Source organism: Trachurus trachurus (assembly GCF_905171665.1).
Source record: "Trachurus trachurus genome assembly, chromosome: 1".
Taxonomy (NCBI): domain Eukaryota; kingdom Metazoa; phylum Chordata; class Actinopteri; order Carangiformes; family Carangidae; genus Trachurus; species Trachurus trachurus.
Window position 1 is genome coordinate 19262421 of NC_139891.1, and position 15849 is coordinate 19278269.

At 41.9% G+C, this 15849-nt stretch overlaps 1 protein-coding gene across 5 annotated transcripts in view; it reads left to right on the forward strand.

The window, feature by feature from the left end:
- acsl1a (acyl-CoA synthetase long chain family member 1a) overlaps nucleotides 1–15849 on the forward strand; it is a 109339-nt gene that overhangs the window by 18603 nt on the left and 74887 nt on the right. The window contains exons 2-12 of one of the 5 annotated variants that reach the window (XM_083975791.1): nucleotides 7034–7080; nucleotides 10289–10501; nucleotides 11043–11157; nucleotides 11249–11313; nucleotides 11400–11501; nucleotides 11908–12007; nucleotides 12122–12297; nucleotides 12500–12532; nucleotides 12711–12762; nucleotides 12851–12924; nucleotides 14115–14192. In XM_083975791.1, coding sequence (XP_083831917.1) covers nucleotides 10307–10501; nucleotides 11043–11157; nucleotides 11249–11313; nucleotides 11400–11501; nucleotides 11908–12007; nucleotides 12122–12297; nucleotides 12500–12532; nucleotides 12711–12762; nucleotides 12851–12924; nucleotides 14115–14192 — 990 coding nt within the window. In that variant the 5' untranslated portion in view covers nucleotides 7034–7080; nucleotides 10289–10306. Of the gene's footprint in view, nucleotides 1–3138; nucleotides 3392–6942; nucleotides 7081–10288; nucleotides 10502–11042; nucleotides 11158–11248; nucleotides 11314–11399; nucleotides 11502–11907; nucleotides 12008–12121; nucleotides 12298–12499; nucleotides 12533–12710; nucleotides 12763–12850; nucleotides 12925–14114; nucleotides 14193–15849 lie in introns of those variants that run through there. The other 4 variants (XM_083975793.1, XM_083975789.1, XM_083975790.1 and 1 more) reach the window with 4 other exon arrangements.

Sequence of the window (15849 nt, forward strand, 5' to 3'; positions counted from 1 at the left end):
CTTCTTCTTGTTGCTTTGAGGTAAAAAAAACCTGAGCTCGAGCCACGTTTCGCAGCTGTTCTCCTCATCTTATCTTTATTTTAGCGTCATCTAATCGGCCTGTTGTTCACACCAGCGGCGCGTCCAGACACTGCGATGACTCTAATCACCGATGATAAAAAACAATAATGTGCGTATCTCCCCGCACATCCGACGAACGCGTGTATTTATGAGGCAAGACGTGAACGCAGCATCAGAGCTGATTAGACACTTTGGAAACTTTTTTTTTTCCTGTCTGCTCTACTTTATATAAAAACTGCCCTGCACACTGACGCCATTGTTAGTCAATATAAGATTATAACCAGAAGAACAATGAAACTATTATCATGTGGTGGCATCCCCGCCATTTATAATGTGTCTGACCTAGTAACCCCAAAGCTGTGCTCTTCACACGGCAGCACACACCCATGAGGAAGTCAGAGCTGCTCACTGAACAGGTTTCAACCCACTGCATGTATTTAGTGGGCTCCATACATTTGCATTGAGAATCATTAACCAACGGCAAAAACCTCAAAACAACATATTAAGTTAGGTCCAATATGAGTGATTTGGTTGACCTATGTTACTCTCACAAGCTCATGATGCACAAAAAATGATGCCCTGTGCATATAGTTCTCCTCTTTCTCCATCTCACACATGTGCAAATAGCTAAATAAGAAAATAACAGCTGCATCTTAAGTTATGATTATGGTGTTCAGTATTTAGCCTACTTAAAAAAAAAAATGTTTAATGAACTATTACTATTACTACACATCTAAGGTGTTTTTCTCTGAGGTTTATTGGGGAGAAAGTATCACAGAACTCTATTAACGAGGGTGTTTTTTTTAGGTTTTGGCCGAAGGCGTAGGTAGAAGGAAAAGTATATTTTCTGGTCTTTACATTGAGGAAGGATTGTCGTATTACATAATTAACAGAAAGTGGGTAAGCCGTCACCACAGTCATGTTTTACAATCCTGGCAGTTCACTCTTCATGTCTGATGCAAATATCCTGTTCGTGGAAGTGGCTACAGATGCTTGCTTTAAATAGTTTTTCGTAACCACTTCAGTGGCTCAGCCTGTCTCTCTTACATCCTCATTGAATGTCAGGATGTAGTCAGGTGATGCACACTACCAAAAATAATGCAAACTTGATGAGCGATTTGATTATTGCCTACAAACAAACAAAAATAGTCAAACTTATTTGCATTTAATCAACAAAAATGTGATGTATCAGGAATGTATCATCAAGCTTCAGTGCAAACATTAGAGAGACAAAGCTGTGGCTGGTTTTGAAGCTTCCTCTCAACAACAGAAACACTCAGACTGGAAGTAACAGGCGGCTGGTGGTCAGACACTTCCTCAATGATGCCGCGCCTATAGTCAAAGTGGATCCAAACCGAACCCTTGAGTCAGCTGGCACGTCGAGAAGCTCCGGCTTTGTTTTCTTGCCTGTTTCAGTGTTGGTGACAGAGGTAGGCTACAGTGTGCATGTGTCGGAGGGAGGGAGAGGGGCGTTGAAGTTCAGGGTTGTTTTAGGTAACTGTGGGCAAACTTCTTCCTGCAGGAATCTGAGGAATGTAGGTCGAGCGTTGTTTGCTGTTTTCCTCCCCTTTTATTAAAATTTTTCTCAGGTCTCTAGGTGAAGATCATTCAGACGTTGTCGTGCAGTCACATGAGCAGCGATATGTCAGACACAGGACGAGCGCGAAGTAGTGACCTCAGTCATGTGTTGTTTTGACCAAAGGAGCTATTTCACTTCTACTAGACTTCCACCTTGTGTGTGTGTGTGTGTGTGTGTGTGTGTGTGTGTGTGTGTGTGTGTGTGTGTGTGTGTGTGTGTGTGTGTGTGTGTGTGGTGGTTTGTTGCTGGCAAGTGAGCTTGCTGATGTTTACACAACAGTGGCGAGCGCTCTGACGTGGGGCCTTTAAAAGCATCCAGACCAAACTCTTGTTACTGTCTAAACTGAATTTAAAAGGATCATGAGAGAAGTGGATCTGGAACTGAGGATCTGGTTCTTCTACGGCTGGGCCTTCAAACTCTGCCATACACGCACTAATTATATGTATTATCTCTGCTGTAATATAAACATATATTTTCAGTATCAGATGCATAGGCTTAATTTAACTGATTATCCAATTCCACTATTGTTCAGTGAAATCATGTCTTCATTTAGGTGCAAACATAATAATTATTTATTTAAAGGTGTACAGAAAAGAAAAAAGAATTTGATTCCACTCTGGGTCATAAAATGAGTGTAATAACTCATTTATCAGACGATGTAGACCAAACTTTGTGCAAAATTCTATTTTTGATTAAATCCAGGATGAAAGTGGGGTTGTTGTTTTTTTCGCATTGGATAATGCAGGCGCACGAATTACGCGCCATGCTGCTCACGATTCATCAGCCACTGATATGGGATCCGTCATCCGTCAATCAAACGTCTGAGACACACACACACACGAGCTCGGTCTCGCCCCAAACATTGAATATCCCGCCCGCTCAATAACGACCAATCAGATTAGTTTTCCATTTCTGTACACCTTTAATAATATACATAGTTTTCATTCTCTCCAGTAAATCAGGGGTGGGTCTTTTGTTTCCAACTGTAACCCACCTGCAGAGCTAAACCCTTCTTTTCCACCTACTCATCGTAGCCAAATAATAGACCAAATGATTTTCCAGATTTTCTTGGAAAGTATGATTCAGATAAGTTTTTCACCCCAGAGTGCAACGATGGAAAGTTGTCCTCATGTCCTCAAGTGTTCTCAGTATTTGACCTTATTCAGTCCTGCTTCATGAGGTGGTTTCTTGGCTAAATACTGATACCTTCAACACCACCTTTGAATCTAAAACCACTGATTACATACAGTATTTGCACACACACTGTCTGTTGTTGACATGACCGTAGGTTTTCTTTGACCTGCCGTGTGGAGGTCGGTGTGCCCTGATGCTGTGTTGGCAGCAGTTGACGGGTGCACGACCTTTGTTCCACTTCACAAATCCCATCCTCCACCCCACACACCTCCCTCCCCCCTCCCTGCCCTGTACATTTCTCCATTCTGGGACCATGTGACAGAGAGTGTGCTATTTCATCAGGAGGCGGGTCAGGACCTGTACACTTGAGAGTGTGGTTGCCCTGCGCAAGGTCGAGCCTTTTGTGTTTGAAAGCCAGGGTCGAGTGTGACCGGAGGAGGACGGACATGAGTCTGGGAGGAGGCTGAAGCGACCTGAAAGACCGAAGCCACATGAGCTTCGTCTATCATCCAGCCCCACCCACCCTGAGCGGTGACAGAGAACTTGTTGCTGCTTGTTGGCCCTGCACGACTCCTCCTGTTCACCTTTTCGCAACCATCCCCCATCATGGTGAAAAAGGTTACCTCGCAGCACAATTTTCTACACCCGCGTAAACCGATATGTAAATGGTTCACGCAGGAATGAATTGACTCATCTTTCTATTTAGATCGCTTCCCTCGGGGCACGCCGTGCTATTTGTAAAACTGATGAATTATCAATGAGGTATTGGCAGCTGGACTTCGATAAGTCAATAACACGTGAATTTCACACGTCAACGTTTTGCAGCTTGAGAACTGAATCGATAGCGAACCACTGTACGTGTTTGTACTTGTTTTTATATTAGGAGGAGACTCTAGACAAGTTTGAAGAAAGCCAAAGTCTGGATTATCCAGGCATGGCATGCGGTATGTCTGGGTTTGGTATTTTACACAGTGATGGAGAAATTAGATTCAAACACTGTCTGAACATGTTTGGTGTCAGGTCGATAAAGAAGGTCCTTCCAGTGTAATGAGGTAAAATCTAAAACAGGGACTTATTGACAAAGAGCAAGGGTGTGGTGGAGGAGAGATTGATTTTAAGCTATGCGTAACCTGCAGGTTCATTTGTGCCTCCACAGTATCAAATGTCTTTATGTGCTGTTATTTTGTTAGTTCATTCATATACTGTAGCAGATATATTGTTCAGGATTTGGAGGTTTACGGACTGCCACTCTCTTCTCAATAAGCCAGCTGGGAACCTAACCCTAAGTCAGCCTTAGACAACTCTTTTAGCTTGGAGCAAATGTTATCTGAGCTGACTATAGCTAACTGTAGTTAAGGCAGTCCTTGTTTTACTTTTATCTGGTGAAATTTGGTTAGAGGTGAGAACTTGCCGTTGTGTATCTCTGTTTAAAATCCAGAACCTGTTGTTTAGACCATAATCAGTCATGTATTAAGTAAGAAAATAACATAATTATTGTTTTACTGTACGTCGGTATGTTCATTTAACAATAAAGATCCTGCTTATACTTTGAAAAGACGGTAGTATCATGACCAAAAGACAGAGATCAGTTTACGATCACAAAAGACAAAGAAAAGCAACAAATGTGTCCTGATCGTTCGCTGTAAACTCCTCCTGACATTCACTCATGTGGCAGGTGTTTTTATTCTGAAAGGTAAAAGGTGAGGGACAATCACTAAAGCTTCAGTGCAGTAGGAGAACCTAGCATTTGTAAGTAGTCAAGAAGATCAAGCAAAGATGTGCACAGGAAGAGCTACTCAGGCATGTCGGAGGTCTTAGGAGAGGAGGTGATCTCAGAAGAGACGGGTCAGGAGATACTTGAAGATAGAGAGGGACGTCCTGCTTCGATCACATTTGGTAGCTTGTCTCACCATCAGGGAACCACAGACGAGAAGAGTCCAGACTGTTCTTGCACTGTGCTTTAAGATGGATGGATGATGAAACCATAATACCTCGTTTCTTGGAAGGACTCATTGGCCGAAAGTAGCTGCAGCTGCATGTCCTTAGTTACTATACAGTTACATCTATCAGACTTTCTGTTCACACATGAAAATCGCACCTCTCAAAAACAGCAGCGTCTCATGTCGAGTCGTGACTCTGGCCTCCGACGAGAGTGAGCATCCTTGCTGCTTTCTGAGCTAGAAAGAAGACATTACAGTGAAGTCAATGTTTAATAATTCATGGACTTTGTCAGATTAAATGATAACATGTGGATTGTGTGTTGCACATCACAGAGATTCATTTAGCAGACAAGAGAAGGCTCCTTCAGAGATTTGAAAGCGTCCGTCTTGTCAAGATGGGATTACAGAGTGTGTGTTTAAAGGCTCCATGTGTTAATCCTCCAGTGTTAAGGCTGCAGTAATGGGCTTAAATCATCTGACCTGATGCTCAGCACCTTAACCAATCATCAGCTCAGTGTCACACTGCTCTCAGTTGTTTTAGATGAAGAGGAACATGAGCATTGAGGTGTGACCGACCAAGTCTTTGTGAGGGTTTTTTCTGTAACTTCCTGGTTGTGGTTTGGGGTGTCTCTTCTTCTGAAGTTACAGTGGCAGTGTATAGTCTGGAGCCTCAGGCTGCGGCCAACTGATCCTCATGGTCTGCTATGCGTCAAATGAACCAGTTGCTCTCTCCACCTCTTTTTTTTCCAGTGTCTTGTGTGCTGAGGTGTGGGGTGACTGGAGAGCCGGCTCTGCCATTGGCTTGTCACCCTCCCAGGCCAAGTATGGAGAGTAGAGGTGGTGGTGGTGGTGGTGGGGCTGTGTGTTTCAGTGTGTGTGTTTCAGTGTGTGTGTGTGTGTTTCAGTGTGTGTGTGTGTGTGTGTGTGTGTGTGTGTGTTTCAGTGTGTGTGTGTTTGTGGAGGGGGGCGGGGGGAGGGTCATTTCAGTGCGTATTGCCCCAAACAACTCTCAGCTGAGCATGACACCAATGGCACGTGTCTGCCTCTGACCATCTGACAGAAAGCTACAGCTAACTCCTTTTTACATTATCAATTGATAATTATTCTTAGCATTAATTGTTTAGTCAATAAAAGAAAAAATAAATGTGTTAAACTGCCCAAATCTGTACAAGCACAGTAAAAAAAGACAAAAAAAAACATGTTATAAAACTATTAGATCAAGACATTTCCAATTAAAGCTTCAAGGAACCAATTTGTGATGTCAGAAATGAGATTATATATATATATGATCCATAATGTTTATTTGATGAAAACAATCATAAAGCACCTTGATTTTTCAAAGTTTTTCTCACTAAATTGTCCAAAAACTGGTCTGAATTTGTTGTATTCAAATGTAATATTCAGAAAATTGACACTCATGATACTTCAGCGTAGACTCCATGGACAGGATTGTAAGACACTCTTCTACTTCTTATATATTCACAGCTGGTTACGCCTCATTCGCTCTCAAGCCACTTTTCACTCTGTCCATGTTGCAGCAGATGACTTAAGCAGGAAATGTGTAAATCCACACAACATGTGTCCTAACGCACTGAAACTTGACTCCACAGTTGAAACTGTGGTGAAATATTATGGTGCAGATTGTTTCAACATGTGTATTAAACGGGAATGATAATTTATTATCCTCCCCAGATTCCAAGGAACCTGCACTTGTTCTTCCGCTTTAATTATCAGTGTGTCACAGTTCAGTCAATGTTAGCGCCTACCACACATATCACATATCAGTGTGAAAACGGGAGGTTTTGTCAACATACCTATCATGTAAAATACACAGACTTTCTCATAATGAGTGTGTAATTATCTGCTCGACTTTGAGTAGTTTGGACACTCGGCAACACAAGAATTATCACAACTGATCTGGAAACACTGTCCTGATAACGTGTGATAAGGTATTGGTCCTACACTCTTGAATAAACATCACTCAGATCAGTGCTCATTTCCTTCTGAACCACTCTGTGTCTTTATATTGACACTATACACACAGACACATGATTCTGAACTGATACGATGCTTCAATCTGTTGTCTTTTTCTCCGCACAAAACGCTCATCATGACAAGTAGATATGCCCAGATATCGACACCGAGCAGCAGATTAATGTGCTAATGTTGCTCTCTGAATGGTTCATTGGGTCTTATGCGTCTGTGTTTCTGTTTGAAAGGGGGCGTGTTTCAGCTATTCATAGTTGTGAGAACCTCTGAGGTCTATTAGAGGTCAGTGTGAGTCCTTCTAATAGCCACTGCTGCAGCACAGGGCTCAGCTACTCTCCACCTTTGGACACAGTCTCTACCTTTCCACATATAAACACTGTGAGTAGAGAGATTTATTTTATCTTTGTTCAGTATTAAACCTCGACAGAGTTTATGAGAAATCAATTTTTACTACTTTTAAGACAGTCCTGGAGAGGACACAGAAACTGAAACACCATGTTACTATTAAATATTACTCTTACACCATTTACTGAAGTCATTTGTGAGGTTTAATGTGAAGTTTTTTTCATTGGAACCAGTAGAACTACACAGCCTTTATGTAATCTGCCTGGCACTTTTACTTCGGGTGACTGAATACAAAAACTGTAAGAGGATTTACAATGACCTCATTTGAGCACAATTTATTGCATTGAAGTTGTAATTATAGGCTAATGAAATGTAATTGGCAGCTTTTATATCACACTGACTGTGTCCCAGCTGACACCGGTCCCGAATGCCATGAGCTTGGTGTTCACAATAGAAGTAGGTGAGAAGTCAATTGGGATGGCTGCCCACTTATTCATTCACCTACATGGCTGTTCCCCTCTAATCTAGAGGTCAAACGAGTCGAACATTCATTCACACAGAGCTGCACAGTGTTAATAGTTATAAAAATCTGAGCGAATCATTAATTCATAGATTTCTATATTCAGGTATGATGATTTCTGCTCCGAGAGCTTTACTTCCTGCTGCAGACACTTGTAATCTGCACTTTACATTAACATGAAATTAAAGGTCAGACAGATGTTTAATGGCTTAATTAGTTTCAGACCATCATTTGACTGTTGGATTAAAATTTTAGCAGAAAAGAGACACATATTACCCAGCACTTTGAAGACTGAGTTTCACTTCCCTCCACAAATTAGTATTTTAGTGCTCAGGGTGTGTGTGTGTGTGTGTGTGTGTGTGTGTGTGTGTGTGTGTGTGTGTGTGTGTGTGTGTGTGTGTGTGTGTGTGTGTGTGTGTGTGTGTGTGTGTGTGTGTGTGTGTGTGTAGGCTCTGTGGTCATGTCCTTATCATCTCCTTGGAGGCTTGTGATGTTAAAATATGTGTGGAGTCATATTTCCTTCCTACATCTTTGTCTCTAAGTGCACAGCTGTTCAAATGATAGCAAATCTTCCCTCTGTATACAACAGTTGTGGAGAAACAATAGCAAAACACGTGTTTGTTTTTCGGCAGCATATTTCTCAGTTGAATCATTAAATCAGTGCTAGACGTGTTTTTTTTCTTGATAGTTAATAAAGACTAAAACAAAGCTGCTTTTCAATCTTTTAAAAATTGGAAAAGTATTTCAATCAAGGAGCTTATATACACTCTTCAAAGATTAAATTTTATGAACCATGAAAGTCACTATAATGACCGTCTTTGTATTTATCATTTAACTTATGATTTGAAGTTAGTAAACAGATCAAACAAGAACGGCTGAACATAGAGTCAACACTGAAAATCATCAAAAAATACAAATTTGGCTTAGATCTTTTCAAAGAGGGGATTAATCAGCTGTTTATGATGAAGTTGAGTGTTAAAACCGAGGTGTCTGAAGTCAGAAGGGACAAAGGAAACTATAAAACATTTGTTGGTATGAAGGTATAAAAAGATTTGATGTATGCGATATATCTAGTGAGCAGATCACAGGCTAAATAATCCAACACAGTGGATATGAGATGACGGATGAATCGGTTCTGCTGCATCTCCTCTGCCCTGAATGATTCACTCTGGGTCTCAGGGACATTTTATATGAATTATTAACTGTATAAATCTGATTTGTTACATTAGCATTTGCTTTGTGTCAGTTGTTCTGCCACAGGACAAAATGACAGATAGGAAATAATACAACAAGCCTTTGTGACTGCTGATCACTCTTTGGCAAGTGGCCTTAACTGGGAACAATAGTGTGAGCTGGAGCAGCTGTTCTGAAATCCTTTTTTCTTTTTTTTTTGAAGATTTGGTGCCGTTAGAAAAGTTCAAATTGGGGTTTTCCTGCCACCTTCACAACAGCAGTCCAAAAACAAAAAAAATATGAATTTTACCTTAAAGCAGATATCAGCTTCACGGCCGTTTCGGCTAATGCTGCGTTCAAGGCAGGCTTTTGAAACCGTAAGTTACAGCTTCAAGTCACAACTACGACTTGGTAGCGTTCCAGGTAACCCGTAGCTCGTGTTTTTACCATCCTGTTGTCTGTGAAAGTTCCCTATAACGGCCACTCGTAACTTCCGACCCGTGAACTCGTACCAGATCGAACTGGTATGACTTCACAGGAAGGAAAAACACAAAGTACGAGTTTCTTTGAACGCACCATGAGTTAGCAGCCCCCGCCCTTGTCAGGCATCAATTGGTCCTCGTGCTACGTCACCACATTCACGCGCATCCCTTGGCTGCACACACAGCCCTTCATGCCGTTCTCTCTCCTCATTGGATAACACTTGTATCCCACAAGGAAAATTTTCTCCTCGGGTTACAGCAGAGCAGAGTGACGGAGAGACTCGTGTTTAGGCTGAAATACTTCATGTAAGTGATTGCTGACGGAAAATAGGACTATTTAGGACTTATATTAACAAAAACATTCCACTGATATCTGCTTTAATTTTAAGGAAAACTACATTTCCCATTTGTGAACCTTAAGTAAGAGATGGTTTAGTTTTTTCCCACTTACAACTATTAAATAATTATCAAAATAAACAGATTAATTTGCTCCTGATTGACTAACTGATTCATTGTGTAATCATTGCACATATCTACCAAGTCATCCCCCATCTCTCCTCCTATCTATAACTTCACATCACATGGTTGGTGTTGCATGCACTAGTGAATGCGTGGATGCAGATGTTAGTGAACTGCCTGTAACTCTCAACGGGACCACTATGTGTAGTAAGATCTCGTGTTGACGTGTCCTGATCTGAAACAGGAGACCCATTGATAAAAAGATAAAATACCTCATCCTGCTGTATCACCACATCCGTAATGAACTCTTACTGGAAAGTATTAACCACACAAACCCCGGTCCATGTGAGAGGGTCTAGTGTGCATGTCTGTGGACTGTGGGAGGAAGCAGGAGACCCCAGAGCCCAGAACCTTCTTGCTGAGACGAGGCAGCGTTAACCACTGTACCACCGTCTGTAATGTGGATGGCAGTTTCCTTTGAAATTACCGGAGAAACAACTTTGACCTGAAATAAAACTTCTACATCCCTGATTTTACCGAGGCAAACATGCAGAAACAACAAGTGCAGCGTTGAATGTCCGTCTCTCTCCTCTCTTCTCTCCTGCAGGGTCAGTGCAGAACAGCCATGCAGGCTCAGGAAGTCCTGAGACAGCTGCGCATTCCCGAGCTGGACGAGCTTCGGCAGTATGTGCGCGGCCTACCCACCAACGCGCTCATGGGTATGGGTGCTTTCGCCGCCATCACCACCTACTGGTTCAGGTCGCGGCCCAAAGCCCTCAAGCCGCCCTGTGACCTCGACCAGCAGTCGTTGGAGATACCAGTAGGTGATCTGTGATGTCATGTGTCCTCTTGAACACAACACGGGGAAACAGGATAACTCTGTGCATCCACTGTCTCTTTAACGCTGTGTGTTGGAGCATGACCCAACCACCAGAAGGCTGAAGGAAAAAAAAGAAAAAAGAAGCTATTCAGCAGATCTCATTCATCAGGAATGTGAATGGGATCTTCTCCAGGAACTTAATCACAGCTGATGTTGCTGCAGCTCTACACTTGACATTCTTTAACTTCCCCACTCCCACTCATGTCTCCAGGGTTTAACCTCAGGGTTGAAGCTGGCTCTGCTGGTTAAAGTACAGTAGGCCTCATTGACCTTTTTTATAAAGAGTTTATAAGTCGCTATTGATAGTTTTGTGTATGGTTAACCCAGGATTTACCAAATCTTCCCTACAGCCATTGATAAGAAGAACTTGTAAGGAGCCTGGTTGTTTGACTGCCAGCCCTCATGAGTTGTGTCATTAAGCAGTTAGAGGTGTGGTAGTTTCGCTCCATGGTCATAATATTTTCTGTTTTTGTGCTTGCAGGGTGGAGAACGTGCACGGAGATCAGTGCTGAACGACAGCGATGCGAACATGACGCACTACTACGACGACGCACGCACAATGTATGAGGTGTTCCAGCGAGGGCTCCGAGTATCGAGTGAGTGCTGCGCTGGTGTCAGTCCGATGTGAGAATCCCTGAGGGTCAGCGTCCGTCCACCATTAAATGTGAGCTTTCTGTACCCTTACAGATGACGGGCCTTGTGTGGGATCGAGAAAACCCAATCAGCCGTACGAGTGGCAGAGTTATAAAGAGGTGAGACCCAGGCCCACAGCCACGTGAATGTAGCATCGTACTTTTCACAATGCTCAGCTACACCACGTTGTTTGGTTTTTGTGTAGGTGGCAGACAGAGCAGAGCACATCGGCTCTGCACTCCTTCATCGAGGACACTCTCATACAGGAGACAAGAACATCGGTGTTTTTTCCCAGAACAGACCAGAGGTAAAATAAATTGTACTGTCTTTCTTTTTTTTTATATTAAAATCTTTTCTGCGTTTTGTGAGGACAATGAAGATTTTTTTTTTGTATTTCCAGCCAGTAGGTGGGTTAGGGCATATTTTGTAAATGTTTTCTACTGAATCTGTAGTTTATACTGAGGGCACAGTGTGCGGGAGCTTCTTTTGAATATTGATGATATGAATAAAATATTTCAGTTTCAAAGTTATTGCTGGAGACAAGACGTGACAAGTTTATCGCCCGTTTTTACAAACAGTTTGTTTCAAAGGGGCTTTACACAGCAAGCACAACAACATCCTCTGCACTTAGACACTCACAGCCACTGAGGAAAAACTCCCAAGAAAAGCACTTGGTGGTGTTTTTTGTTAATTTTTTTTTTTTTGCTTCTCAGTGGACCATTTCAGAGTTGGCCTGTTACACATACTCCTTGGTGGTGGTCCCGCTGTACGACACACTCGGCACAGAAGCAATCGCCTACATTATGGACCAAGGTACACAACCTTCACACGTTACCACGCACCACCCGCCGTGCGATCATGGTGCTCTGGATTGAGGACAGTGATATCAAGGAAGCCTGTTAATTAGATGGACGTCTGTTTTTTCAGCCACCATCTCAACCGTGATCTGTGATGTGCCCGAAAAGGCTCGGATGATTCTGGACTGCGCCACCGGGAAAAACCAGTCGGTGAGGACGATTGTAATCATGGAGGCGTTCGACAGCGCTCTGGTCACCCGCGGTCAGGAGTGTGGCATTGAGATCCTGAGTTTGAAGGACTTTGAGGTGAGAACGACATCCCAACATCTTGTTAGATCCTCTGTGTTATCTCCTGAGTCTTTCCGCAACTATTAACAGATGTTTTGTAAAAACCTGCTGAGTCACTCACTGATGTTCATGTCAGAAGAAAATGGAAATGAGATCCTGGGATACTGTGTGTTTGGAGCATGATTATTGTGTGTTATTGTATGTTTTGTGTATTTTCTAGGCCATAGGTAAAGCCAACTACCAGACACCAGTGGTGAGTAGAAACAGCTTCATTTATCAGTTTACACCATTAAACTTTATTCTCATTAAAGCAAGAATGAGCTTTCAGCTCTGAGCATCTACAGTATTTTTAATCACCCACTCAGATTAGGCCCCACACTTCCCTGAATTCACTTCATGTGCATTAGTGTAGATCTGTGCTCTGATTGCAGCTCCCGACACCAGAGGACCTCGCACTGATCTGCTTCACATCTGGAACCACAGGTGAGGACACAACGTGTTGCAACTTTAACATTTTAGAAGTTATTTGTTTTAACATCATGTGTAATACTGAGCTTTAATTGCTTTTCAGGAAACCCAAAAGGGGCGATCCTTACTCACGGGAACGTCATCGCCAACACTGCAGCTTTCATTAGAGTAACACAGGTAAACGAACAAACCAACACAAGTTTAAAGGCTGTGCTTCAGTCTACAGTAAATTACATTTTCTAATAACCTGTATCTGATTCCAGCACTTTTTATTTCAATATAAGTCCTGGATATTTATATTAAAGGTGTACAGAAAAGAAAATTGAATTTAAGCCCACTCTGGGTCATAAAATTAGTGTAATAACTCATCTTTCAGACGATGTAGGCCATACTTTGTGCAAAATTCTATTTTTGAGTAAATCCGGGATGAAAGTGTGTATTTTTTTTTTCGCATTGGATAATGCAGGCGCACGGATTATACGTCAGCCTGTACACGATTCACCAGCCACTGATATTGGATCCGTAATCCGTCATTCAAACGTCTGAGACACGCACACACACACCGAGCTCGGGCTCGCCCCAAGCTTTGTCCCGCCCGCTCGATAACGACCAATCAAATTCGTTTTCCTTACTCGGGTAAACTCGTGTTGCAGCTCGTGACAACTCGGCGCGACAAACAGGACAAACGGCCATTTCTGTACACCTTTAATTCCATGTAAGGGAGCAGCTCTCATCTCCTCTCTGTTTGAGGTGCCTCCTGTCTGACTAAACTTCTCTAGATAGTGGTGCTGTAGTTTAAATGGGAGAAGAAAAGTCACCTTGAGTTATTACTGCATGTTCACAGTAATAAGCTTTACACGCCTCAGAGTCATGTAGGGTACAGACTTTATTTTGCCCTGATCTTTGCATCTCAGGAAACATGAGCCCTCATCTTGGTGCAGCCTGCAGGCAAGACACAGGGATAAAAAATAAAAAAAAGTGCCTCCTTTCTTCTGCATTTTTTCTGGGTAAAAAAACCCAAAAGTTTCATTATTATTATTATTATTATGAATGTATCCAACACCTTTGACTGAACTGCCCTTGTGAAAACAAACCTACACCCTCGCATCCATGAGATCTGGATCAAATATAATATGATTTATTTTTATGTGCTTGTTTAAACTTCTCTCTGACTTTCTGACTCTCTCTGTCCTCCTCGTCCCTCACCTCATGTACGGCGTCGTGCAGGGCTTACTGAAGCCCAGCACTAAAGACGTGCTCATCTCCTTTCTCCCTTTGGCCCATATGTTTGAGAGGGTGGTGGAGGTACAGTACGCCATGCTTGACCTGCATATGTGCACGTGTTTTGTTTTGTGTGTCCTCCGCAGGTACACTGCATGCTGAACCTCCATGACATTCATGTATCCTATCTCCCCCTAGCTCACATGTTTGAGAGGGTTGTACAGGTATGTTGTAGACTTGTTTACTTTCAGATTTGTTGCACAATGTCTATGGATATTATCATTCATCCAGATCATCGTTCTTTTCTGGGCAAATTGAATCGTAGGCAACTGGACTATTGTTGCACAATGAAATCAAAGAATCATGAAATTATTATGGAGACAATAAACAGCAGCCAGAAAACATTTCAAAACAGCTGTTTCTATGTTCATATGAGAATGTGTCGGAGGTTTATGCATATTCATACTGCAGTGCTCTGCTATTTACATGTAAGTTTAAATTTTTTGGTTTAGTTGCACGTTGCCATGGGCTTCCTTTTAACTTTTAACACCTTCAATTTTTATTGTATCTCAGTACATTTGTGAGTAACAGCAGAAATTTGAGTATCCAAACGTATTAACAGTTGCAATCCAATGCTCAATTCTTACTCTTGTTTACTTATTCTTTAAGTAGATACTTAACAAAAAGGTTGAATATGGAGCCGTCAACAGAAAAATAATTCCAGCAGTCGGTTGGCAGACCGTTGCTCAGTATAACACACTGTTGCTAGGGACGCTGCTCTGATCAGAGTTGCACAGAGCAGAAGAACTACGCAGGATATTTACCTCATGTTTCATTTTTACCTTCATTAAACAGCTTCGGACTAATGGTGATGTTAGATAAATGACTAGTAACTTGTTACAGGGAGAGTGGAGGCTCCTTCCACATTGTGACTGAAAACCAAACCTGCGATCAGAGCCTCTGACCCGGTGTCACAGCTCGGTGGCACCGCGAGTCCGCGACACAAACGCGTCCTGTAAACCATGTTCTCTTGTTTATGACAGATAAGACCACACAAATACGCACATCGTAACATATGATAATCCATCGATCCACCGATTGATTATAAAAGGCTTCGTTGAAAACAAATGCACACGACCGGGAGGAGGTTTAGCAAAACAGCGGAGAAGTGACCCCCAATGCCGCCTACTGGCTGGTACGAAGTAAACAGGAAGTCATTGTCGAACCCGTCAAAATTTCTTAAATTAATTAATTCACACTAAATATCTTTATTTTTATGAAAAAGCAATACTTGTATTCTGCACCCCTCTAAACGCCCCTGGATGTATTATTGTTGAAAAAATATAGCTTTTAATAAGCATTCTCCATATTCAACCTTTAAATATATTCAAATAATAATTCTGTTCATTTTTGACAGTTTTTCTGTTTTTACACAGGAAGTGTTCTTTTACAGCTGTTTTGTGACAAATAAATTACTTGGGAACATCACAAACTCAAAATATAAAAATGTTTTGTACAAAAACTATATTCCTCAAAGTCAGAAACATTTTTAAAAAAAAGCATGAGCATGTTATCAGCATTAAAGCTGGAGATTTCCTGTGAGTGTATGTAAAAAAAAAACACGTTGCTTTAAAACAGTATATGAATCTGTATGTGGTGTTTAACAGGAAATATGCAACAGAAATGCTGGTGGACTTCATGTCCTTCTTAGCTGCTCTGATTCATTTGTTTTTCATTAATGTCTAACGAACCTTTGACTTTAGGGAACATAGAGTTCATGAATGTAGGAAACTTCAGCATTAGGTTTAAATAACAAACAGTATGGGTGGAGTGACTTTAAGTGTGATAACAACGCCCCCTTGTGGCTGAAACCTCACACTG